The 25,628-nt window shown below is 32.3% G+C and overlaps 2 protein-coding genes across 11 annotated transcripts in view; one reads left to right on the forward strand and one right to left on the reverse strand.

The window, feature by feature from the left end:
- Nucleotides 1-3,735, reverse strand: part of LOC116427665 (salivary peroxidase/catechol oxidase) — a 32,775-nt gene extending 29,040 nt beyond the window's left edge. The window contains exon 1 of one of the 2 annotated variants that reach the window (XM_031978270.2): nucleotides 3,534-3,735. The gene's annotated coding sequence lies outside the window, so the exon portion shown is untranslated. The remainder of the gene's footprint in view (nucleotides 1-3,533) is intronic. The other variant, XM_031978271.2, reaches the window with a different exon arrangement.
- LOC116427666 (synaptic vesicle glycoprotein 2B) lies at nucleotides 258-25,179 on the forward strand. Of its 9 annotated transcripts, none has more exons than XM_031978275.2 (13): nucleotides 18,419-18,486; nucleotides 18,926-19,236; nucleotides 19,373-19,435; nucleotides 20,139-20,300; nucleotides 21,179-21,341; nucleotides 21,909-22,030; nucleotides 22,475-22,719; nucleotides 22,825-22,985; nucleotides 23,247-23,439; nucleotides 23,693-23,807; nucleotides 24,034-24,193; nucleotides 24,253-24,380; nucleotides 24,658-25,178. In XM_031978275.2, the coding sequence occupies exons 2-13, from the start codon at nucleotides 19,176-19,178 to the stop codon at nucleotides 24,726-24,728; spliced, it is 1,644 nt and encodes a 547-aa protein (XP_031834135.1). In that variant the 5' UTR covers nucleotides 18,419-18,486; nucleotides 18,926-19,175; the 3' UTR covers nucleotides 24,729-25,178. The 9 variants fall into 9 exon arrangements, with proteins under 9 accessions (XP_031834136.1, XP_076228849.1, XP_076228840.1 ...); XM_031978274.2 differs by having other exon boundaries at nucleotides 18,439-18,486; nucleotides 18,759-19,236; XM_031978276.2 differs by lacking the exons at nucleotides 18,419-18,486; nucleotides 18,926-19,236 and adding an exon at nucleotides 258-382 and having other exon boundaries at nucleotides 24,658-25,179.
- Nucleotides 25,180-25,628: the final 449 nt, after the last annotated feature.

Consider the following 25,628-nt stretch of genomic DNA (forward strand, 5'->3'; position numbering starts at 1 on the left):
AAACAAAATATTGAAGAGAAAAGCTGGTGTAACTTTTAGTAATACATATTTATTTCACATAGCTTAATAAAAGAAATGATAATAACGACGTTTTAGAAAACAAACGTATATTTTATTCGTTGTTACTAAATTCAGGTCGCGTAAATTGAGGTCGCGCGTAAAAACTACCGCGTAAATAGTGGTGTGATTTACCGTGTAAAGAAGGGGACCACGTGAAAGAGGACCGCGTAAATCGAGGGTCAGGTGTATATACGTATTTTGGAAGATATTCAATTTTCTTTACTTTGATCTTTTCAAATAGTCTTTTTACATTGTGTTAAAGTAATCGCGGCAATGTATGCTTTGTTCTTGATTATTAGAGGGAATTGTTATTCGCATCGTTGTAAGTACGAATATAATTTATACTATAAACATCCATTGTTGTGAAAGATTTTGGAATTAAAAGTTGAGTATTTTCAATTTTTTTTTTTATTTTGACACTTTTTGAAAGTTTTAATACTATTTTGAGGTAAACGTCAAAGAAACGTAATACAATTTTTTATGTTTAATTTAAAATTGTAATGTTTCTGAAGCTTTGTATTGTTTGAATTGTTTGAAACTTCGTGTACATTTATTATTAATTATGCAATACCAGTTTTCCCAAGATAAAAATACTTTTGGTAATAGGGGTGATCATTCCTCAAAATTTTTACGGTGTTTGTTCTAAAATAAAATTTTATAACGGTACAAAATAGACTTTAGATGTACACGGTAAATGAGGGTTGAAAATATTGTTAGTTCGTTGAAATATATATAATGGTTAGTAAATAAAAAGAAATAATTATAATGGAAACGGAGAACTTGTTCTACGTGCATCTGTTCCTATTATTTTGTCACGAAAGTCAGTAAAAATCGAATAGTAGAGGACAGAACGGCTAAACCAGCTGAAACTCTGCCATTCTAGCAGTGGGGAAAGGGACGAGGCGAGCCATGGGATGATTGTACATGCGGAATGCTTATCCGTCACGCGTGAATCACGTGCTCGCTCGACCGGCCGGCATTTTACCGTTTCTTACGCTCCTCGGAAAACATTGCACTTCTTTCCCAATTAAATAATACGCCCTGAAGTTTATTATATAACCGAAATGAAACCAAAATATGTAGCATTTATCAATTAAATAAACGATTCACAACATTCTTGAATTTAATGTTTCAACATCTACGTAACATTTCTGTAAAGAACAATTAAAACCGTAACACTATTAAACAGTTCAACTAACTAATATTAATTTTTATTACGATCTCTACCAAAATATAAATTGTTTTGTAGAGTAGAATATTTTAATCAGTTTAATAATTGCGCCACACGTCTGTGTAATTATTTCAAAGAAAGTTTTTGTAAATTTGAAATAGATGATATATATGCATTTACTATAAAAACCATAAATAAACGTTAAAAATATTAGTATTTAGTTTTGTTCATTTGTTACAGTTCTTTGTTATCAATGTGTATTAAATTGTTTGTATTATATAATATATGTATATGTGTTTATATGTTTATGGACGTTCGTCGTCTGCGCTGTTTTATTTTCAACCGTGTAATTTTAGTAAGAGGGACAGTTCAAAGATTACTAGTTTGAATATAGTCGTTTCTTTTTACGTATACGAGACAGCGAACTTTACCAAAAATAATCTGTATTGCTACATATTTTGCTATTAGTAATATGGATCGACAGAATTAGACTTTCGTGGAATTTTAATTAGTTAAATTACAGTTCTATGCATTGGTTCATTTGTAGATTGTAATTTACGATATAAACACTACGAATTAATTTAGATATATCTTTATTGTTGTTAAAAAGTATTAAGTTAATTAAGACTACAAAAATAAAAAAATTTTCATTTAATAACAAATTTAACATTAAAAGTCAATTAGATTGTTATATGTAAAAATAAATAGTTACAAATAAACAGACTTTATTCATTAAATAATTTTACAACGTGAAATAAATAATATAAACATTATGTGATGGTTATAGTAAATGCATATTAAGCCATAAAGACTGATAAGAAAATTTACGACTATTGAAATTATATAAGTTTAAAATCAGACGAACTAATTAATTAGTAAATTATTTATAAATATTTTTCAAATGCCCTTAATATGTGACTGCGCCATCTATTAATGACGGTGTGTAACTGTGGAAACATTTACTCCTTCGGTAACAATGAGCATCATACTTCTGGCGGGAAATTTTGAATTTTGAATTTTGAATTCAGTATACAAATACGAGAAATAAACAAAATTTTTAATATGTGCCGAATATTTATTCCCTATCGAAGTTCTAGAATTAATTTTTACGTTATTCATATTTGAACGGTGAGACTCAAAAAACTACAGTATACGTAACAAACATTTAATTACATCGATAATTTATTTGTAACATTTTAAGAAAATAATGATATCTTTAATTCTTTTTTTACAAAATGCTGTAGAAAAGTAGTTTAACTTGCATACTAAAAGCATCAAACACAAATAGCACACAGAAATGTTTCGAAATCCTCGAGCGATACGTGACATACGCGTTTTTTCGAAACCTTCGAATACCATTCCGCTGATAATTACTAATCTCATTGTAAAAGATAAAAACCGTATTTTGTTCAATTACAACTAATTATAATTTACGCACGCGAAATGTCACCGATGATAAAGTTTCATTCATGAAAATGTCACGCAGTGATATCTGTGTTATCAGTGTTGCATACCATTTTGGTGACATAAACGTAACTATGCAATCTAGGTCACCCTACTGCCAGTGCAAAACTTATAGTCGTATCCTCATTGTCATTCGCTCATCGAATACTATTTACCTTTAAACTACAACAATCCCTCAAAATAAAATAAACAAAGAAACCCATATCACTCACTTATCTCCCATAAAACCCTTAATCCTAAAATTCTCAAAACCCTTCGTATAAAATCCTCAAAAAACATGATCACACTTTAACCAGATCACGTTATGCAACACGAAAATCCCTCACGTCATGACGAATGAAAACAAAATCCTGTTTGCAATATATCTCCATCCATCCTACACCCTTCATCCAGAAAACAAATATACCAAACCCGGACTAAACGAATATTCTCCTGTTCCAGCGCGAAAGAAACAGGCGCGCAACGCAAAGACACGAAAATATACGTGACCCGTTTACAAAGTGTCTTCCAAAGTGATTTCTAGCGATGTCTACGCTTTCTCGGACAAAGGGGATCGAACTTTAAAGAAGCCCGATTATGAAGCCACAAGTTCGCTCGAATAACACGAACGGCAAGATGAAAAGTTGGATCAATGACTCGCGATTGTTGTTAACGGTTATCGTCGAAGGAGCCGTGAACTCAGAACAGTTTCGGTTTCATTGTTGCCGACCGCTTTTCATGGACCTGGTGTGCGCGTGCAAGTAGTGGTGCCCGAGATTGTCGGGGCAAAATCGACACGAAGAGAGGAAATCGGAAACGCGATCAGATTCATGAGACGGGGCGGGAGCTAAGTACTTACGGTTACGTGCCCGCTGGGATGAGAACTGATTCGCGCGTGGATGCGTTGAACCGCTCACTGATTTAAGGCACCTTGGCCAGTTTATATTAGACTACAGCTCGTATTCGTGCCACTTCGTCTGTGTCTCTGGCTGATCCCCGCTTTTCGACTGCAACTATATACGAAGTCGAGCTCTATCGGCTACCAAGTGATAGCGGGGACCCTGCCTGACACTCTCACCGATCACTCGATCATGCGCCCGTCTTTTACGCGGAATCGGTTGGGGTCGTTCCGGGTCGATCTTCGTGGCGGATAACAACTCATCCCGCTGAGACACGCGCCGCCACGATGTAGCGTAACTGAAACTTCTACTGCTAAATGACTTGATGGCTAAGCTAAGGAATTCAGTTAATTGATCAGTTTCCATTTCTTCTCACCCAATTTCCTATTGGTTTTATTTCCTGATTCCTGATATTTTCGATCACTAATTTACTCGTCAATACACGTAACTAATCAAAACTATAAAACTGTGAAGTAGAAAGGCAGCTTCTGCTCCCTTGCGGTTCTGCTAGACATCAAGTCATCCCTTGACTGTACCTTAACCCTTTGGCCTATAATTTCTTTCTCAACTCTGATCGATACGGCTACTTTGTCATTAATAATTTATTGGAAAAAAAGTCTAAGCATATGTTATGCCTATATTTCCTTTCAAGTATAATAGTTGATTACAGAGGAATAATATTTACTTTGCATTCGAATGAACCGAGTAATATATATATTTGTTGAATCATGTTGAAAATCTTCACCACGAGTCTCACTCGTTGCTGTAGGACAAGGGGTTAAATCCAAATGCATACGGTTTGCAGAAAAATATTGCAGATTGTTTTGAAGTAACAGAAAAATATAGATCTTCCGTCTCAGTGCAAGAAGGATAATAGAAGTTTTTATCTCTATTCTTCCAAAACAGTCGCAGCTGCCTTACGCCGGATGCACTCGAGCTGTTTGCAGGAAAATGTCCAGTTTCGATTGTTTTAGGTGACAGAGAAATAAAGTTCTTCTGTTTCATGGAGAGAAGGATAAAAGAACTTCACGTCTCTATTCTTCCTAAACAATCGCAGCTAAGATATTTCCCTGTAAGTCGTTTAAATGCATTTGGTCTGAGGCAGCTGCGATTGTTTTGGAAGAATAGGGACGCGAAGTTCTCTTATCCTTCTTCTTGTGAGAAAGAAGAACTTTCCTTCTTTATTATTCTAGAAGATGTGATGTTTTCCTGTGAATCGTAGATAGGGTAGAATTATAGGGTGATTCGAATTGAAATAAGAATTGGAATATCGGAAATTATATTTCACTTTCACTTTCTGGTTTGTGAAAGGACAATTTGAAAATTGTTCTTCAACTTTTATTATTATCGCTCGAGTATTCTTATTACTTGAAACTTATTACTTGAACTGTGAAATAGAACGCGGTTCGATTCATCTCGGTCTACTCTAGTACTAATTGATGTTGTAGGATCTGGGACCGGGTCAAAGGTACTGGTCATAGTTCCAAGTTCCAAGGAGATTATATTTGTGTCAATCCATTTGTCACTCGGAACATGTTTACTTTGATGTTGCCTCAATTTTATGACCACATTATGTGTATCTCGACAGCGGCTATGAACGAGTCTGGATTCTGCGGTTTTTGAAATGTTTTCGTCATCTGCAGGAACAAAATGGGCAAACATCGATTTTTGTGAGCGCCGTAACGTCCCGATTAACGATCAAGATATGTTTCTAGAAGAAAAATTGTTAAACGAAATAGTTAGCTATAATATATAACCGATAACAGGACAGTAGTACTTGATGTTTACATAAAAGTAATTAGAGCTTGAAATAAAGAAGTCGAGAAAATGACCTGTCAATTGAACATTCATTGGACTGCACCCAAAATTGTGCATATGACACATTATATCTTTGTTTCTCTATAAGACTCGATTATTGAAAATCGCACGTATCTTTCCTTAGTGATACAGGCAGTATTTCATTAATTTCTTCCTTTACTTGTAAATAACATACATTCCATTTATACTAATTGACCAAATAGAGATATCACATGGTTTAGTTTAGAGAGGAATCTCCCTGTCGACATCTAACAAGCGACATTTTCTTAGAATTTTTCTGATGCAATCCGATTGTAAGTATTAATACCCGTTGTTTACTAGCTTTGCAATAAAGATAATTTGTTGTGTAAATGGACATTTACACGCAGAAGCGGATCAGAGGGTTGATCTGATTTGAATTAATCAGTCGATCGTCGACGCGTGCCAACTTTTCGTCTTGCCAACGATTTATCGTTGTATATCCGTTGTATCAATTATATACGCGCATCGAATTGCATTTATAATAAATCGAATGCTTAATTCGTTTGGAATTCATCATGTGATACTGTCTACCGAAACAGGTTGAGCAGAAATAAAATTATCACTTGATTGCTGGGGCAATGAGCTGCTTCGGTATGGACAATATTAATTGTAATTCGCTAATAGTCACGCCATTTGGTCCACGTAAGTCAATAATAGAGAGCGATAGATAAAATTCAGCGATCGTTTCATTGGCTGGCTGTTTGCTTCTGGTTTGTCACGACGGCGACGAAGAGGGGCAGGATGAATGCGATGGCGGTAGCCATGTCAATATAAACAGATCGTCGTAAATACCGCGATTTTAAACGGGTAAATACTTATTTAAAAAGAGATAAACACCTCGAATAGTTTAAAAGAGTGTAAAGGGCAAAGTTCAACGAAAAACATGTTATTTTATACGCAATTACGACGTTGTTGCAAATCGGATGAAATAGAACATCGGAAGCTGCACAGATAGGCAAAGAATGAATGTTAATACATTGCATCAAATATTTTTGAATTACTCCTGGCCTGATAGGAACAACAATAATATGAGAAATATTAAAATATTAATGTTGAATGCTTAATCTTAAGAAATTGTAAGTTTAATGTCTGTACAATGATACTTATGTTGTCTATTAATCTTTAGTACTTTACTCATTCTAATAGTAAGATATTTCGAGTGTCCCTAAACAATTTTCGTTTTTGTTAAAAAATCAGTGTTTAAAATGAATTCGCTCTTAGAAATGAAATCTGAATTTTTCTTTATAGATTGGGAACATTAAATGAAAACAAGAAATTATAGTCGCACGTGTTTTTGTTGGGAAACTGTTTAAATCCATTCTTATTATGCTTACTCTTTTATTATTTCGTATTCTGTTATTCTGTTTGTTCTATTCGATAGATACCGTTTCGATAAATTAACCATTATCACAGAACGTTTACCATTTTTTAAGCTACACTTCCTCCTGCTATTGCGTTCATTCTTTAGACAGTCATTGGAGATATCGCGAGGTCTTTAAAGGGAGTATACTTTAAGTATTTCTGACGCGACGTCCGGTAATATGTTTTCTTCGTTAATATCTCGGCAGTTACGCGGCAAGTCGTCATTTGTTTTCAGAAACTAAGCGATATCGATAGTGCTCTGGGGCGTCTTACTTATGTGGGAACAAAGACTGTTGCGTATCTTTTATGTACTACATAGTTTCGGTGAGCTACCCACTCAATGGAAGAAATGAAAAATGCACAGTTAGTTATGAGGTTACTGTGTTTGCTTTTATATATTATAATTTATATTTCCTGTTATTTTCTATTGAGATATATGATGTACTTCTATATACTGTTCATTTTTCCTATTCCTTTTCATTAATGCTTTTCTTATTTTTGACGCGACAGATATGTCTGAATTTGATTTTACTAGGTAATTATGAAAACTTAAATAACAAAGGATTTTTATCGAAGTTACCGATACAGTATTGTTAAAAGTAATTCGAGCTCCGGAAATCATATATTTTGTTCCGTTTTAAGGTAAATAAAATAATATTTTCAGTTTCGATAAACTTTGGTAAATAATGAATACTAGCCTTATTGCAATTTGAATGTAACTGTATGCATTCCGAAATATAGTCCTTTGCAGTTTGAATAAAACCAATGTGTTCTCTAATTGAATAAAATCATTTCAATGATCAACATAATTACATACCTCTAAGATGATTAAAGGCCACAGATATTGTTTATAACTGTCGAATGAATAGACTCCCACATTACTTGATTGCGTTCTTTATGATTTGTATTTGCGTGTAAACGTTATTTATCACCACTGTGAGAAGTTTCTGAATAATTCAGTGGGGGTATTTGAATAACAGTTTCTAAGTATTCGATACTGTAAACGTTGAATCGATTAGAGTCACGGATAATTGTGTTAGCACTGGCCATTGATTAAAAAATTATAAATTTATGTGAACCCACCGAAGCTTTTTCTATTTCGCTGAACGTGATCGCGCTCGTATAAACAACAGCGAATTCAGATTCCGCGAGGTTGTATAAGGTTCCCTATATTTCCCGAGATTCGATCGCAAGTTAAACTTGAATAGTTCGACCTACTTGGCGAAGTGCCTGTGAAACGAATCCCTGTCATGCCAGTGCGTTCCATTAACATCCACTTGATTCTATTCGTAGAAATTAGTCGTTTTACAGGATTAGGCTTGACAATAAAGCACAGCTGTGACACTATTCATTGAAATGCAACTTTTGCCATAGATTTATTCAACTACCGATATTTTGTGAAATCATATGGAAAAAGAAAATATAAAGTATCAATTTCCATTTCCTAAACAGTTGTACGTTACTTTTAATTTCATTAGAATCGGATGGAGAATGTGCTAGCAATGCCAACACACTGATATACTTGAAATAGATCTATTAAAAAGTCTGTTTTTTTAAATATTTTTACATTATTATTGTTATTTTTATTATTAACGTACTATTATATTGAAATATCACGGATGTTCGTAAAACTACAGTTGAATGTGTAGGAGAGTAGTTAAAGCCGTAAATTTCGATTAATATTCTTCGCTGGAAGTTAAGTCGTGAATTAAAAATGAAGTAGAGTTCATAAACGTAAGAAAATTTATGATCTCATCAATAATAATTCTGTTCGTTGTATAAGGAATATTATCTAAGAAATTCTATCGGTAGTTAACCATCTAGTATAGGACAATGACTCAAGTTACTTCATTTTTGTTTCAAAGTCAATGTTTGGTATTGATATTGTTAGTTTTTCTGCTTTGGAATTGAAAACTATTTTTAATAGACTCCATTAAACGACACGCTATTTTTAATGAAATGAAGAATCTAAATGAAGAATCTGAAATACAACGAATTTAAGACTATCTACAGAATCTGAATCATGCAGCTGAAACTGGTTACACGTGTTTTATTTTTTGCAAAACTGAAAAAAATAGAAACAGAAAAAGCTGAGTACTTGTCATTATACACACGCTATTATGGTTTTATCTATTTTATCGATACGACGAGGTAAAACACAGTTTTATTTGCTACATACTCATTAACTGTTCCAGTTAATTATGCAGTGTGAATTAAGTTAATTATTGTTGTTCATGGGTCAGTCGAGATTTTAAGATGATTATAGTACATTTGTTTACTTTTCTTTTTACAAGAAAGAAACAAATGTACTATAATCATCTTTTTACATATTTCTCACAACAACATAAATTGGAAATCTTCAATGATTCCATCAGTGCTAAGCTGCCAGAATTTTGAGACTCTGATGATTCTACAAAAATGATCTTCACTTTTCCATGCATGGAATCTGGACACCGTAATCTGGACCCGTCTAGATCATTATTGTCTTTTCTAAAGGATCCTTTGGTTAAATAATATAAAAATGTAGTTAGATAGATAAAGTCTGAAAACAAAAATATGATGTTTATAATTTACTCTCAGATTAACGATTTCAGAGCTTGACACATGTTAAAACTTTTCTTGAATAAATAACCTACGAAAGATTTTTTATCTAAGATCTGGTAGTCATAATTTTTATATAATTTTAGTTTAAGATTCTTTAATAATATTTTATTAACTGGAAAAGTCAGTGCATTATGTAACTGTTTCTTTGACTGCATGTACTAAATTTGCGTACAATAAAAATCATGTTCATTGAGCATGATTCGAATTTGTTGAAAAAATATTTAAATAGGATTTATAATTATTAATTTTAAGTAATAACATTATATTGTAAGAGTATATGGGATTACTATGAAAGAACTTTCTAAGGGTGACTCAAACGTGAGTCGCCTTGGGAATTTGCATTCTTAACAAATGCAAACAGTCTGATTTTTCAAACTATATGCATCTTCTTACGACTTTTTGCTGTATTTTTTTTTAGAAGTGGAAATTGCCATTAGTCTGCGGGTTGCTGCAAACGATACAAAATGTTACATCACTTTGGCAAACTTAACTTTTACATAAAGTACCAGACAGATCGTACTCAGAAAGAGAATTCAGTTCGAGGTTTTAGCATGATTCAAATTTTATAGAGCTCTCCATTAAAAAATGAAATATATAGTTATGAAATTCTGATATCATTCTTATATTTTACTTCTGAATTTACCATAAATTTTCCTAAAATATTCCAAAGTAAAACTAATTATTTAGTTAACTTCAAAAGAACTTCAAAAATAAAACCAGATGCTTAGTGTATTTGTTGAACTGAAAAATCCTATTTGAAGAATCTCCATGTTCCGGAATCTTGTAACTATAGAAAAAATATCTGCAGGAACTTTATGTTCTATGTTCCTTATTATTTAATAATATTTCATTAACTTATAAATCACTTGAAGGCAGTTTTCTATTCAATTTTTTGCGATCGACTGTGGAAAGGGTCGAAGTTCCTGTAATTGACCACGATCAAATCAGTAATTAATCAATTTGCTCTTTTTCCATGGGAAATAGATCATTAATTACTCATGATTGGCAGAGAAGGTTAGAAATAAACGTACGTTAATACACGTTTCCCCACAATTCTCCGTATTTTTATCAAAACATGAATGAACCGGTCTAGCCATGTCGTCATTCCACATAAATGAAAACGTCACCCATAAACGTTATCACGTGCTCTCCAGATCACTTTTTATTCATAAATATCTTTGAATGTTATATATTGACATTCTTTTAATGCTATTCCGTACAGTTCGTGCGATAATTAAACATGCATATTCATTCGAGATTTTAATCTATCTCGCTTTGATCCATTTCCGGATATAGCTGCGGTTATTACATATACATATACCAAGGCAATTTCATTTCCAATACAAGATCGATAATAGCTGAATATTGTAATGTAAACGGTTGAAAATAGTATTTTAGTAGTTTCTCCGCTATAATAAGAAAATACGCGACAAGAAATTAATTGAAAAGCTGCACGGTATTTTTAAACGTATCCTGATATTTATATATAAATTTACAATTTACAATTTTCCATGTTCCGTTATATAATACGGTGATAAAATAGTTATTGTTTCAATACCATTAATTGTTGGCGATATTAGTTTGAAAAGGTAACTTCAAACTCATGTCGTTATTAAATTTAATGTACGTTTATTTAAATACTTGCGAACAAATGACAATTGGTAATAAAGGAAACGTGTAATTATGCAATGCTTTCGTGAGATCGATGTAAACTGGTTGATTATAAAACTGGGTCTGAACAACTTAAAGATTTTCATTCGTTAAGAAATTCCTCCAGCAGGATGTTTCATAATGTCTGAGAAGAGTTGATTTTTTGAGGAGGACTAATATTTTGACACAGAAATGCGTGTCCAATGTGCCATCGTTTATCATTGTTACAATCTATTTTGTGTTGAGCACATTTCTTGGTCACAAATCTAATTTTGGTCCACTGTTTCAAGAGTTCTCGTCAAATCCAGATCATGACAATCACAACAGTGAATTGCACTCAATTATGGAATATTCCCAAGTGCAAAACAAATTAAAATTGTAACTTCGAGTTTAATCATGTTTTTATAGCGTCTACTTTTTCGTTACGTGAAATGTTTCGTCATTAGTAAAAGTTAGATTATTTTATTTAGGTATTTTACGATATCTCATTTTATTAGATGTTAGAGTAAACCAATTACAAAACGGAGGTAAAATGCTGTATACTTTGAAAATGCTACACTGTAATTGAGACAGAGAAAGTTGACTTGCCATGATTACTTCCTCGATTGTAAATCATGTTGAAGACAACTATCGCCTTTACGACTACCACTTTTACCAGATACATGTATTAACTTTTACATGCATGATATTCCTATACCTTCTCCATTTCTTTAAACCAACTGATAAATGGAATAAATGATAACGAACACGAACATAATTAATAAACCTTGATTGCAACCTTGACAAATGTTCTGTTAAATAATATTCATTCTTTTTTATTGATCGAAATTCTTTGCAGTTGTAATTTATACGAGATGAAAGGAATGTTATTTACACACATGTAATTTTAAGTTCTCTAAAATTTCAATTCACTTTGCTTAAAAAAGCTTATGAATTTTTTGAACGATATATGTTAAATATATAATGTTTATTTATGTATGCACACAAAATTAATAAAAATTGTATTACTTTTCTACATCTTTTCTCTAGTCAATTTTTTTTATTAATACAATAACAGTGAATTTAAAAGTATCTAAAATTTTTAAGTTTCTCGTGTATGATACAGTCTTTCCCGATAAGAACACTTCAATTATAAAATTGAAATACTGTCTGCGTGTATGTTTGTTTAGTAGTTATTCAATCGTGTGAATATCAGTCGACGGATCAAGCATTCTGTTTTTCCACTATGTGCTCGAGGGAAAAATGAAGTAATTGCTCAGACAGAATTGCTTCAGTTCTGCACAGGCTCAGAGACTCGGATGAAATTAACATTTGTCATCCATCTTACATTTTAATCAGCTTAAAAGTGTGCAAGAAAATATATATCTGAATCCCCCGTGACGCAAAAATTTGAGAACCTCTGTTTTCTTGTTTCTCAATAACCGCAGACATTTAATTATCCAATTATCATAATAACCCGATAATAGCCCGATAACTCTATTTCCTCGAACATTTGAAACTTGCTTTGATTTTCAAATTGTATCTATGTGAAAAATGTTCAAATATTTCACAAATATCAGTATCAGATAAAAATACAAATTTAACACTAGTAATTTCTCGACTGCTCGTTTTATAATTCTCTCTAATATCATTACTAGACTGAACGTCATTGTAAAAATTCACATTTTGAAAAACATAACTAGAAAAAATTTTTTCCCAATAAACACTATGATCAGCGTTCCACTTTTTATATATTCCTTAATATCGTATGGATTTTATAAAATATAAAAATTCACAGTCTAATAACTACAATACAACCTTCATAATCAAAGAATCTCATTTGCCTGCTTTTACATTGATATATTCGTTACCTTCGCAGTGATCAAAGACATCTGAAATCGTTTGCAAGAAAACACACGCTTTTACGTTGACTTATTGCTTCCGTCATCATCAGAGCCATTTGAAATCGTTTACAAGAAAATACAAGGTGCACGCATGCTTCAAACCTGGGAAACGACAGAATTCTACAGGAGACCGATGCATCACATACTCGGATGATTAACCCTTAACACTATATTTCTCATTTTTACAGAGTCTCTAATGAAAATAAAAAAACCTTATACTTTGAGATTTCTGAGATTTTGTAGTTGCCTTCTTATAAATCCAATAAACATAACACTAAATCTATCGAGCAGTTAAATTGACATTTAGAAATTTGTCTATAGAAACTCCAAGACTACATCTATTGAAACTTTAATTGATTTACAATTCAGTTCGCGCATTGCTAAGATTCTTCGATTATTTCTCAGAGAAGCAGTTATCTTTTTAATAACTGCAAGAAGAAAGAATCAGTTGTTTACTAAAATATTTCATACTATAAACAGTGCTTCAAAATTGAAAAAAATTGTTATTTACATTAGCGTCGGAGATGCAAGTAGTAATCCGAAGGCCTTGCAGTCTTTTTTTGCTTTTTTTTCTACCAATGATGATCTCGTAGTTCATAGCTCAGCTTCTATTAACCCAATATTGTCACTTTAAGTGTTTTATCACATCCTTTAGAGTGCAAAGGGTTAGTACAGCGATTCTTTGATCAGGTAGCCGGACACGAGTAACATAATTGCGGCTTTTTATCACGTGGGTGTGGGTGGAGGTAAGTTTTTCACCTGTCGGTGCCGCGATTTACTTCAACAACCTGTTCTGCCCCACCAGGGGCGAGATTTACATAGACGGCACGGCTTTTGCGTACGCGTGTGATTTCAATGCGAATTGTAGTTTCGCGGCGGGCGTGTGTGGCGGGTGCAGTTGAAATTGCGCTCGGTTTGCTGTCATTTCACGGTGCATGTTGCACTTTAACCGCCGCGTAACCGCCGCCTTTTTTCATTTGACGTTCCGTCCTCGCTTCGGCATCTCGCACGTTCCTCTTATTTTTTTTCCTTCTTTTCTTTCCCTTTCGGATCCGCATTTTGTGCATGAATTATTCTTCTCAAGTGGAATCTGCTACTGACAACCGACCGCAGCAGAGGCAGATAAGAAGATATTTAATGAATTCTTTAGTAAAACGGACAGGCAAGTTTTTGTGTTGTGAATTCGTAATATTGTGATAGTTGAGCCTGTTTGGCAAATGTAACGCGCCTTGCTGAAGAATGCTGCAATATCGTTTCGAACAACACTTTGAAGCGTTCGTTTCGAGGATACCGAGTTGAATCGAATCCTTCTTAGTTTCCTTTGGTAGACGTTAGGTAAAGCTTGGACTAGAAGATGAATGTTGGATCCTGAATCATCGTACAATTGAAAGGAATGTTTCTAGTGTAGAGTTGGGAAGTGTATATCGAGAAAGTTTTATATCGTTTGATTCAGGAATAAAACAGTTTCAATGCTTGTTAAATTTATTTCTTGAGGTACGAATTATTCTATGTAGTTTCATTTGTATGATGATTTCGTGTATACTGGCTTTAACGAGATCTCATCATGGGTAAAGATTTTTATTATGTTAACAGTATCATAAGCATGAATATATTTTATTTATTTTATATGATACTTACGATAAAATAATGCTACATTCTGTTTATACTGGTCAATAATGAACGTAGACTGTTCTTCCTTAAACAAAGACATTTGATAAGTAGAAAATTCCTTTTAATATGGAAATGATACAGATATCACAATATCCTCAATTATTCGATCGAAGCGAATTTTATAATCGCGATTCACGATATGACGAAATCGATCTACGAAATGTGCATAATTGTATCACAACATTGCTTGTTTGATACAATTTTCGTGACGAAATTATCATATCGGCTAAGGTGTAAAACCGTTGAAAAATGCGTTGTAAAGTTTGACATTGAACACGTGGACAGACTCGCGATTCAGGGCATTTTATATTTGAAATTTTGAACTATACCAATACTACAGCTACTAAAGATAAGATGCTACGGAGTTAACTCTCGAACATTGTTTTTACTTCCGGTTATCGGTAACGCCATAGCAGAATCGAAAAGCCAGAAAATCACGTATTCTGGAATTCTTTCGTATATGTCACGTAAATTCTGTTGAACATGCGTTTATGCTTTGCGATGCACTTTCTTCGGCCGATCTTCCGCAACGCTGTAAACAGTACGGCAAGAATGTAATTTCAAATGTTGAAATGCTGCGAAATCTGGGCTGTGTGGACTGGTCGGTTGAGAAACTGGTCGAATATCCGAATTTTTACAATGATTCAACTGGAAAGAATAAGCGATGCATCATTATAATTATAAAAGTAATTCCATGTTATAATTTTTCATAAGTTCAGCGGGAAATGTTTTACTACTCTTTCGCGTGAATTATATTTTGTATCGTAACATTCGTAAATTCATAAATGCTTCATGGGTTTCATGAATGTAGCATAGAATCGAGCACTATAAGAACCATGTTGATTATTTCACTTAATGGAAATTCATGGAGTAAGAAAAAAGTAGACGATTTATTACCCGCATAAGAGGTTTTAGTCTGTCATTGCTAAAAATACAATGAAAATCTAATTAAATATTCACTGGGTTCATTATAGCACTGTTGTTTAACACCCGTATACAGTTTACGTTCGTAAAGACGAGAGATACTAGTCGTTGCTAAATGGCATTAAAATTGTTTTTAATTACCTTGGCTTTTGATGTCTTCTACTAGTTCCCGTATTATTTCTGTAAAACTATTTCATGATGTTAGCCGACATCTGAGTAAAAAATCTGTGGTTTTATTTATTTTAGTAATTGAACAATATTAAACTGATAAAAAGTGATCAATAATGTTTGAAAGTGGTAACAGTCTTTAGGATTTATCTAATAAAGATGGGAAACCTGGGATAATTTAAATAGTTCGATGCGATAATGGTAAAAGGGTGATCTTTTAAGTTCATTACGTACGCATTAGAAGTAACTGAAATAATCTGCTCTGATGAGTGTCAATTAATTATATTGGGAATGCGTTTATCTTACGTAATAACTGGATCTTCCTGACATAAAAAATCACTATCTACGTTTAATCAATTACCGGCAGGAATCTACCAAGCATTATATCCAATGAAAAGTAACAATGTAACTGTTTTATCAGTGGAAAATAAGAAACGTATTTAAGTGGGATGATTAGTTTCGCGATGAAACACGTGTAACTGGTAACGGAACATGTGGAGATTATAATATAAGCATAATGTTTATTACGTACATCATAACTAGATGAATCGACTGAATTCCATCATCAAAACTTATATTATTTAAATGCTAGAATACCTTTTGTTAACTCTGAAAATTGTTATCCTTTATTCTTTTCCGTTTGTTTTATTTCTATCTTGTATTTTGTACAAAGAAACTGTTAAAATGCTATTTTTTTATTTTGAATCTTCTAAAACCTTAAGAAAGTAAATAAAATAAAAAATGAATTATTTATATTTTTCAATGATATCCACTTTTGCATCGATAAATATTACAAAGGGTTTTTTTAGTACAACAATAGTAAATTCTAATTTGATTATGTGAGCATCGTTTATTTTAACGTTCGATTATCCAGTCAGTGACGTATAATAACAGTTATTTAAATTGCATAATATAGATTGTATTTATTACAAAGGGTCTTTGTAAATTTATAGAAAACCAGTTATGCTTTCATCCCTATTTCGACGTCAGGTACTGAATCTAAAACTCAAGTTCTAACGTATTCATCGTATTTGAATTCAGAAATTTTTTAATTTGTTCATGATATTTAAATTTACAAATTTATTAATTTGTTCACTACCGATTGATGAGAGACTAGCCTCACATACACGTGTGACTTTACTAACGTGTTAAGTAAGTTCTCCACGTGAGAAAGGTAAATAGAAAGTATGCAACAAATTTTTACTTGGACAAACGTTGTATAACAGTCTCATCATTAAATTGCAAATGTTTATGCAAATTCTTGCCTTCAGAGAGCCACTTGAGAAAAAAGGAAGTAAAATATAATTTTATTTCCTGGACTAAAGATGTTATACCTAAACACAGAATTATTCTCAATTCATGCACTAATATCCTCAAATCTTCTTGAATTTTTATAATTCGATTACATGTATTAATTATTTATATCAATTTAGCTGAGACATAATAAAAACGTTGTTATGTGATCATTATTAGTACTATTATTACTAAGAATGTTACAGAAAATAAGAGCATTAAGAATGTTAATGTTTAACGAGTATTAACATTATTCTTTTGTGTAACATTAATTTTAAATCATCTTTTTTTTCTGCTTCTGTGTGAGTAAATACATACCTTATTCTTCACGATCAGTCTCAAACAATAAGGCAGGACATACGACGTTACATGAGAGTTTTCCGGAAGCGTCTAAAAGATTTAAATAATACCGATTATGACGTCTAAGGAGAATATATCGATTAGTCAAAGATATGTAATCACTCGAATACGATAATCAGCCACGAGGCCGGCAGTGATACTGGGATGGTGGGTTTATTAATATTTATTTCCACCGATGCTTGGATATTATTGGTTTAAAGCATATTATGGAATATTCCATAATATGTCATTTTCTAGCAGTTTGATGAGGGTAATTAAATCGTTGTTAAATCAACTTGTATAACATTGATTCCTCCATACATAAAAATATAGAAATTTTTCAATGAAAAGCCTTTGTCAAGATAGAATGACATTTTTAGGTAATGCAAAAATTTTATGTTTTCTTTTGTTATATTAGACTGAATAGATTCTATTAAATTTCCATCAAGTTTGAAGTGTCTTTATCCTCAAGCAATAACAATTTTATCACTTTTTTAATACATACTGTACTCTCATAGAGTACAGTTAAACTTATGAATGGGTGTGTACATTGCAAATAAATCGAACAAATGAAAATGAGTTGTTACAGTACATTTTTCATCGAATTAATTTACACTTTCTCTTTACATCACGGTATCACGACGAAACACGTATAACTGGTAACGTAACGTGTGGAGACTATTCCTTTTATTCTGAGCATAGTACCCATTATATAAACCATAATTAGATTGATCGATTTAATTATTAAGATCCAATTACAATATCAGTAGTTAAGTTTATTGCCTGCCGATAAATTTAAAATTTTTCTTTTATTGATCACAATTGGCAATAAAACACAGAACTCAGATTATTATTATTATTATTATTATTATTATTTGTCATCAATTTCGTAGTGTATATAAGTTACATAATTTTAAACTTATAAAACTGAAGTATCATAATCAGCTATAAAACATTAGGTATTAAAAATATCTACGTTACAAATTACAAAATTCAGTATAATTCAAACGTCTTTTATTGAAAACTTTTGTCGCACCCAGTATTAAATTTGATGTGTACAGACAAGCGTAAACAGTAAGCTACACATGTAAACAATTACTCAGTTTGGAATTCTGTTGTGCTCGTCAGTCAAGTTTCGTTCACCACCACCTTGCCATTCGAATTAATTACAGCTGAAATCGTTACGTTAAATTTAATCAGAAATTGTTCAATTATCAATACTATCAGTTCCTTCATTGATTTATATATATATATTTATATATATATATATATATGCACATATAAATATGCATAAAGCTACTTTTATACTTTAAAAAGTAAAATAAAAGTTTTTGAAATTTACAAAATTTGTTAATGTTGAAGATTGTAAAATCTTTTACTTGTTACTTCCTTCTGTTGTTTATTTATCAATTTATTCGACGTATCAATTTTTGAATTAATTAATTTCAAAAGGAACTGATAGTACATGAAATACTTAAAATCGTAAATAGCATCGTGGATGAAACGATCAATTAAGAAATTTTTACTTCATAATGTTTTTCTGTTAATGACACGTGCAAGGAAAGAAAACTAAGCTTTATCAACAGTAAATGAAACGTTAATAATAATAAACGTCACAGAAACTTCGTTACGCGCTATCGTTTGCAAGTTGGTGATTCATTCACGAGGTATCGAATGTGGGGAAAGTGATACAGTTTATAAAAATCGATAAACAAGAATATACAATTAATCCAATCATCCAGAAGCAACATTTGAACGTTTAATAGAAAGTGTTTTTACACAAGACGAACAAGAATTAGGAGTGCTGGCTTTTATTGATTGTTTGATTTTTTAATAATTTTAATTAGTTCTCCCAAATAAAATATATGAATGATGTTGTTTCAAAGAATCGCTGATATAATTTCCATGATGAGCTACAGTCGTATGCGGTGTATGTTGTTCATAATTTCTTTCCACTTCAATTTGTATTATAATCATTTTTATTACGTCCTAAACTAATTTCTTTCAGTGTGGAAAACAATCTAGCATAAATAATTAACTACATTCACATACTTCTTTAATTGCAGGTAAAGACGTAACGTCTGATGATCCTGGGCCAGCAAATTTTGAACGGGCAATAATAAACTCTGGTAAGTATACACAATCAACTGTGTACCAACTACAATAATTATTTAACATCATTCTTGTAGACACGTAACAGTAATGGTTCACAAACATTTTGCTTTAAGAATAAATCGAGTATACAGAACAAAATTTCGAATCTTGGTATTTTCCTATACTCTTTCACTTGCCAAAGTGATTAACACCTCAAAACGAAATGTAGTTAATACATACATAATGAATCAATTAAGTATTTCAGCACTGAAGCTTGAAAATATTTAAAAAATGGAGTTAGTCACTTTGACTCGTGTACGACTTAAATAATGATGGTCCTATTATACATAGGGTGCTTGAAAAGATCCAAGAAAATTTACATAAGAAGACACCAAATTGAATTGAACAATTGTTTTTAAGATATTATACTAATATCTTATAAAATAATTTTATTTATCAAGATATTAGATTTATTTTATAAGAAATGAGTATATAACTTAATCTCGCAGACTTCCTCTATAACTGATTGATGATATATAAATATTTATTCATATATTGTATTCATAACTAACGTTCATATATAAATATTCTATTTACGAATAATAATCAGTTCTCGATAACATTTTGAACACCTCCTATACATGCCACAATTCTACAATCCATCATTTAATATTCCACAAATGAATTCTTCGCAAATAATTAATTATTTCAATAAAACGTTCCACAATTTCCCGGCAGGTTATGGAAAATTCAACTATTTATTATTGCTGGCCATATTGCCCGCGAGTTTCTCCAGCATCTTCTCGTCATCGGCGGTATCGTACGTGTTGCCGTCAGCGGAATGCGATCTGAACCTCACCATGTTCGACAAGGGTCTCCTGAATTCAATGACATTCGCAGGTGGTATTCATTTATCGGTAATCACGTAACCGCGGCTGTACTTACAGATTGACCTTTAACCTGTCAAGGGAGTCGGTCAAAGCACATTCGAGTTTGGTTAGAACACGGTGGTACACTACCGGGTCAATTAGGGAGTGTATTTGTAGGAATACGAACACGGTAAATAAAGACGTTCTTGTAATTCTTCCGTAACTATTCTCGTTGAAACCACGGGAGCTTTCAAGCAGGTCGATCTCGACATGAAACCTTTCGAGTCATCGAGTCCGAATCATCACCTCACGATGAAACAGTGGGAACTAATTACACGATAAGAAAATTTCGAAGCGTTTATATACTGTGACAACGACAAATTTGTTGGCATTAATCTAACGGAAATGAGACTGTAACCGGAAACACAATGATTCTTCGTCAAAATCATATCATGATGGAATTTCTTACATTCTATAACAAAAAGTTAACGTCCTAATTATTTAGAATAGTTTTCTTTCATTATAGAGACAATAGTTTTGTATATTTCGAGGGTGTTTATAGGATCTATTTTAACACAAGAACTACCGTACCCGTCAAAATTACGGGTTTCAGTTTTCTTTTATTTCACGATTATTGATACCTTGAAAACGTTAAATATCCAATATAATTTTAAAAATAAATATCACTATAATGAATGCATGAAGAAACTAAAATAAATCTATTGCTACAATTTTTATAAGGATTATATATTGATCACATTAAACGATCGGTATTCTAGTGTTAATCTAATATTACCATTATCATTGCGAGCTTCAAATTTCTGCAAGAGCAATTCATTTTCTCCTTCCGCATTGTCACATAGTGATATTTAACACGACAGCTGTTACTGAAGACACGATTGATTTCAGGAATGATCAGCACGTCGTTTTTCTGGGGATTTATGACCGACACGTACGGTCGTAAGAAGATCATGTTTTACGGTTACATGGTCACTGGCATCTTGAGTCTGGCGTCATGCTTTTCGCATACATCTTGGCTTTTAATTTTTTTCAAATTTCTCGACGGTGTAACGTAAGTTGACGCAATACTTCCAGTATCGTGGTAACGAGCATTGAAGTTTTTCGAAAATTCGGAATTGCAGTAAGCTAGATGTATCTAGCACGTATTTTCGTCGTGCGATTTAGAATGCTTTACAATTAATATTTAAATGTTAAAAACTTATAGATTTCATATACGTAACATTACTGATTTTCTCTGTGATCGATAGTCATATTACAAATTCTTCTATCTTGTACTTACTTACGTAAAATATTATTGTAATTGGAATTCTGTGAAGTGTTAAATTATGCTTACTTTAAAAAATGCAATGAGCACAGACCTCCCGTGTGCCCGGAACTATTATCTTAATTATTTCGAGGCCATTAGCCTACTCAACGGTAAAGCTTGTTTCGGTATTGCCAAGAATAATTTAAATGCGGTATTATTGGATATAATTCGTATTGAATATTGATTTGTAGGAGTTGTTTACCCTGATGAAATCGATTCAAGTAAAAATATAGTCTTTAATATCCATGCACAGTTATAAGCACTTGGAATTTATATCTGACTTATTTTAATAGAATATTTCCAAATTTTCAGCATATCCGGCCCCTATGCCGCTTTAATGTCGTATTTGGCAGAAGTACATAATGAAGCGCATCGATCTCGAACTTACATGTGGCTAGGTGTATTCTTCTCGCTTGGTAATATTTCATTGCCTTGTAAGTGTTATTTCTTCTTACATCTAACAGTTTTTAGTATTGATTATTCGACAATTGCTTTTGAAAAGGATATTATTATGTGTCTTCAAAATGGCGGAAGATTAATGAAATCTTTCAGGCGTCAAAACGCTTGGATCCAAAGTTAAAACACCTTGACTTCCTTTTATATATTTTTCTATAATTTGAACAAGACAAAACAGTCACAAGAAATTTTAAAAAATTACTTATTGTTTACAGTAAAACATTTTTCAACCTTCACTATTTCCATCATTTTGAAAAGATGCTTTTAAGATCTGCATGACTGCTATCAGCGTATTTTTTCAGAAAAAATCATTTATGTAGTATTTTCATTTTTCATTCAATATAATTTAGTTTATTCGTCTAATTAAATTGTAGTCTCCATTTTCTTATTTCACTGCAAAAGTATGAAATTATTACATACAGGTCTCGCGTGGCTCATCATACCTCAAAAATGGAACATCAATTTAATGAGCAAAACCATAGAGATTAGCTCCTGGAGAGTGTTTTTAGCAATTTGCTCGTTGCCAGAATTCCTTGCCTGCATAGCAATGTTCGCGTTTCCTGAAAGTCCTCGTTTTCTCCTTTTGAAAGGGCGAAGGGAAGAGGCTCTTGAAGTTTTCAAGAAAATATATGCGGTCAATACCGGAAATAATCCAGATACATATCCGGTAAAAAATATTACATTCTTCTTTTAAACAGAATTACTTAATTTTCTTTTAAGTAGAATTACTGTTCCAGTGACTTGTTAATTTAATGATGATCTTCATTTGTAGATAAAAGATCTCGAGGAGGAGTATGACACCGTTGAACTATCAAGCAATACTGTAAAAGACAAGGTGCGTGTGTGCTTGCAGCAAATCAAACCTCTCTTCGTGCCACCAAACATTTACAAACTCATTGCAATAGGTTTGATTCAGCTTGGTGCCACAATAGGGTAAGAATGAATTCATTTTTCTACTTAAATAATGACTTTACTGCCATTGACTCTTAAAAGACGGATATTTTTAAAGGTTTTACCGTGAGCAATTCAAGAAATTAATTCGAATTACCAGGAACACAATATAAAAATGTGTGTTGATATTTGAAAGCACAATCAATTTGATTCAGATATTTTCGATTACTTCAGTATAATAAGATCAGAATAATTTTATCCCTTTAAGAATACACAAGTAATTAAGCAACTTTTAATTCGTAGATCGAACTCGATTAGACTGTGGATGCCTCAGTTGTTTTCCATGATGGAACATTTCAAAAACAATTACACGAAAAACAACTATTCGAGTTCGCAACCACGCTTCTGTTATATGCTAGGCCAACAGCCAACGAATAATAGTTCCTCGACAAGTTTCGTGAATGAAACATTAAACGTTGCGCACGTGTGCATTCCGGTATTACAACATTCACCATTTAATAGTCTTTTGAAATAAATATATTTCCATTTAATTTAATTAAATAGAACGTTTGTACTGCCACTTTCTCTTATACGTAATTTAAAAAAAGGATGTAACGTCAACTTTTACAACTATACTTACACTGTTCATAAAATCTTTAAGGAAAATTTCCATAAACATAGGTTAGAGCAAGACTCTACAATAAAGAACGTGATTTTACACTTGTGAACCTCTATTTGTCTCATTTCAGACTGTCTTGAACGCAAGGGTCTTCATTAATTCCATCGTAATCGCTACAACCGGAGTTGTAGGATATACTTTGGCTGGCTCGTTGATTACAGTAGTAGGGAAAAAGAAACTCATAGGTAAATCTACTAAACATTATATAAACACATTTGTCGTAACAAAGTTTAACGTAAACTAATCGTAAGTGGTGATGTCGAAAATTCTCGTTTAAATTAAATGTTGCCCATGTTGCATTACACTGCATATGCTACACTTATAGTCATTCTTTAATGTTCAACAGCATACATATTTTTAATTGTAAGTTTCGAACAGCATTAGCAGTAATTTACAATTTTTCTCTTTCAGCGACCTGTTTCGTGGTAGCCGCAGCTTGCTGCGGTTCTCTTTATTGGGCAGAAAGCACTAACAGTATTCTCGGTTTGTGTTCAGTATTCGTGGCAATGTCGAGCATAGGCGGTGCTTGCGTTGTTAACATTATCGTGGATAATTTCCCAACGTGTTTAAGGTACAACAGTGAAAATAGAATAAACGTTTTCTTTACTATAATGAATGATTTTCTTTTAGAACCATGGCCGTCAGTCTAACGATGATGGTCGGCAGAATCGGAGCGGTCATAGGCAACTTATTATTCCCAGTTTTATTCAACTTATCATGTATAGGACCCTTCATTCTAATAGGTTCTGCTTCTCTAGGTAAACTATTATATAGTACCATAAATATAATACAATTTTGAGGTATCTTAGTATTCGTTAACGTGGATAATTGAAGAGCTTTGCAGATATAGATAATACTTAGCGTTTGTGCAAAAATTAAAATATTTTAGTGGTGACATGATAAGTCATATGAGATTCTTTATCAAGTAATTAGAGTAAAAATTTATTTAAAAATGTTTCGTTCAGTACGCGATGCAGCTAACGTGAAACTATTTGTGAATAGAATTGTTATTGTTTCCTTTCATCGATTTTTCAGTGTCAGCCTTACTAGTGAGCCTTCTACCTCGAAAGCATTCGGAAACGGACAAATCGAAGAACGTTATTTGACGACAGTATTCTGTGAATGTTAATTTTCAATCTAGGTGTTTGAAATTCTACAAGTTAACTAACTGCAACTAAGAATATCACGTGTAAATAAATTATATCGTTGTTTTCTCATCGATGTGTTATTCAGGTGCATGATTTTCCATCATGTAAATATGTAAATACAGTACGGTTACGCTCATACACCATAAGATCCCTTCGCGTTTTCTATGTACACGTGAAGCTACATAAACGATTCGTAGAACGAGTGCGTGTTATAGGTGAAATTTTTAAAAAGAATGTCGTGTCTACGTCGCGTGGTATCATTTAAGAATGATTCCGACGTTGTCTGTAATCACTTAATCAGTGAGTGAATCATCAGGTAGCGCATTAAATAACTAGTAAGTTTTTGAAGTAATTTATTAAAGTAATTTTTTTTTGTACAAACGTGTACAATAAAGTTGTTTTATTATTGATTTAAAGCAAATGCGACTTTCTTCTCATTCTTTCCTCTTGAAGAATATAAAAAATATTATATAATCGGAATTGATATTCCTTAATTGTAATTTGATTCATATTAATGTACTGTATAAGAATACATTTTAATTATTTTCAAGTGTTTGAAAAATTAAAAATTGCATGTAGTTTTAATTAATAAGGTACATAGACACTCTTTGATGTGAGTTGTATAATTGTAATTATTATACTTATATTTATCAGAAATTATGAATCTAATCATTCATTTTGTCTTTGAAATACTACTTCAGTGTAGTATTTAAAGTAGCGTAGTATTCAATGTAGTATTTAATTAATCACTTGCTATAGTAAGTCGGTAGTTTAGAACTGCAAACAAAAAATGTCAATCTGTGAAGCATTTCTCAGATTTTCAAATCTGTGGCGCTACATCAGCACGGAACTAAAAGT

The sequence above is a fragment of the Nomia melanderi genome, chromosome 1, assembly GCF_051020985.1.
Source record: "Nomia melanderi isolate GNS246 chromosome 1, iyNomMela1, whole genome shotgun sequence".
NCBI classification, from domain to species: domain Eukaryota; kingdom Metazoa; phylum Arthropoda; class Insecta; order Hymenoptera; family Halictidae; genus Nomia; species Nomia melanderi.

Coding starts and splice junctions, on each gene's coding strand:
- LOC116427666 (XM_031978273.2), top strand. CDS start 13,977: ATGAATTATTCTTCTCAAGTGGAATCTGCTACTGACAACCGACCGCAG. Junction 20,301..21,178: donor GAATTCAATGACATTCGCAG/GTGGTATTCATT, acceptor GATTGATTTCAG/GAATGATCAGCACGTCGTTT. Junction 24,194..24,252: donor AATTTCCCAACGTGTTTAAG/GTACAACAGTGA, acceptor ATTTTCTTTTAG/AACCATGGCCGTCAGTCTAA.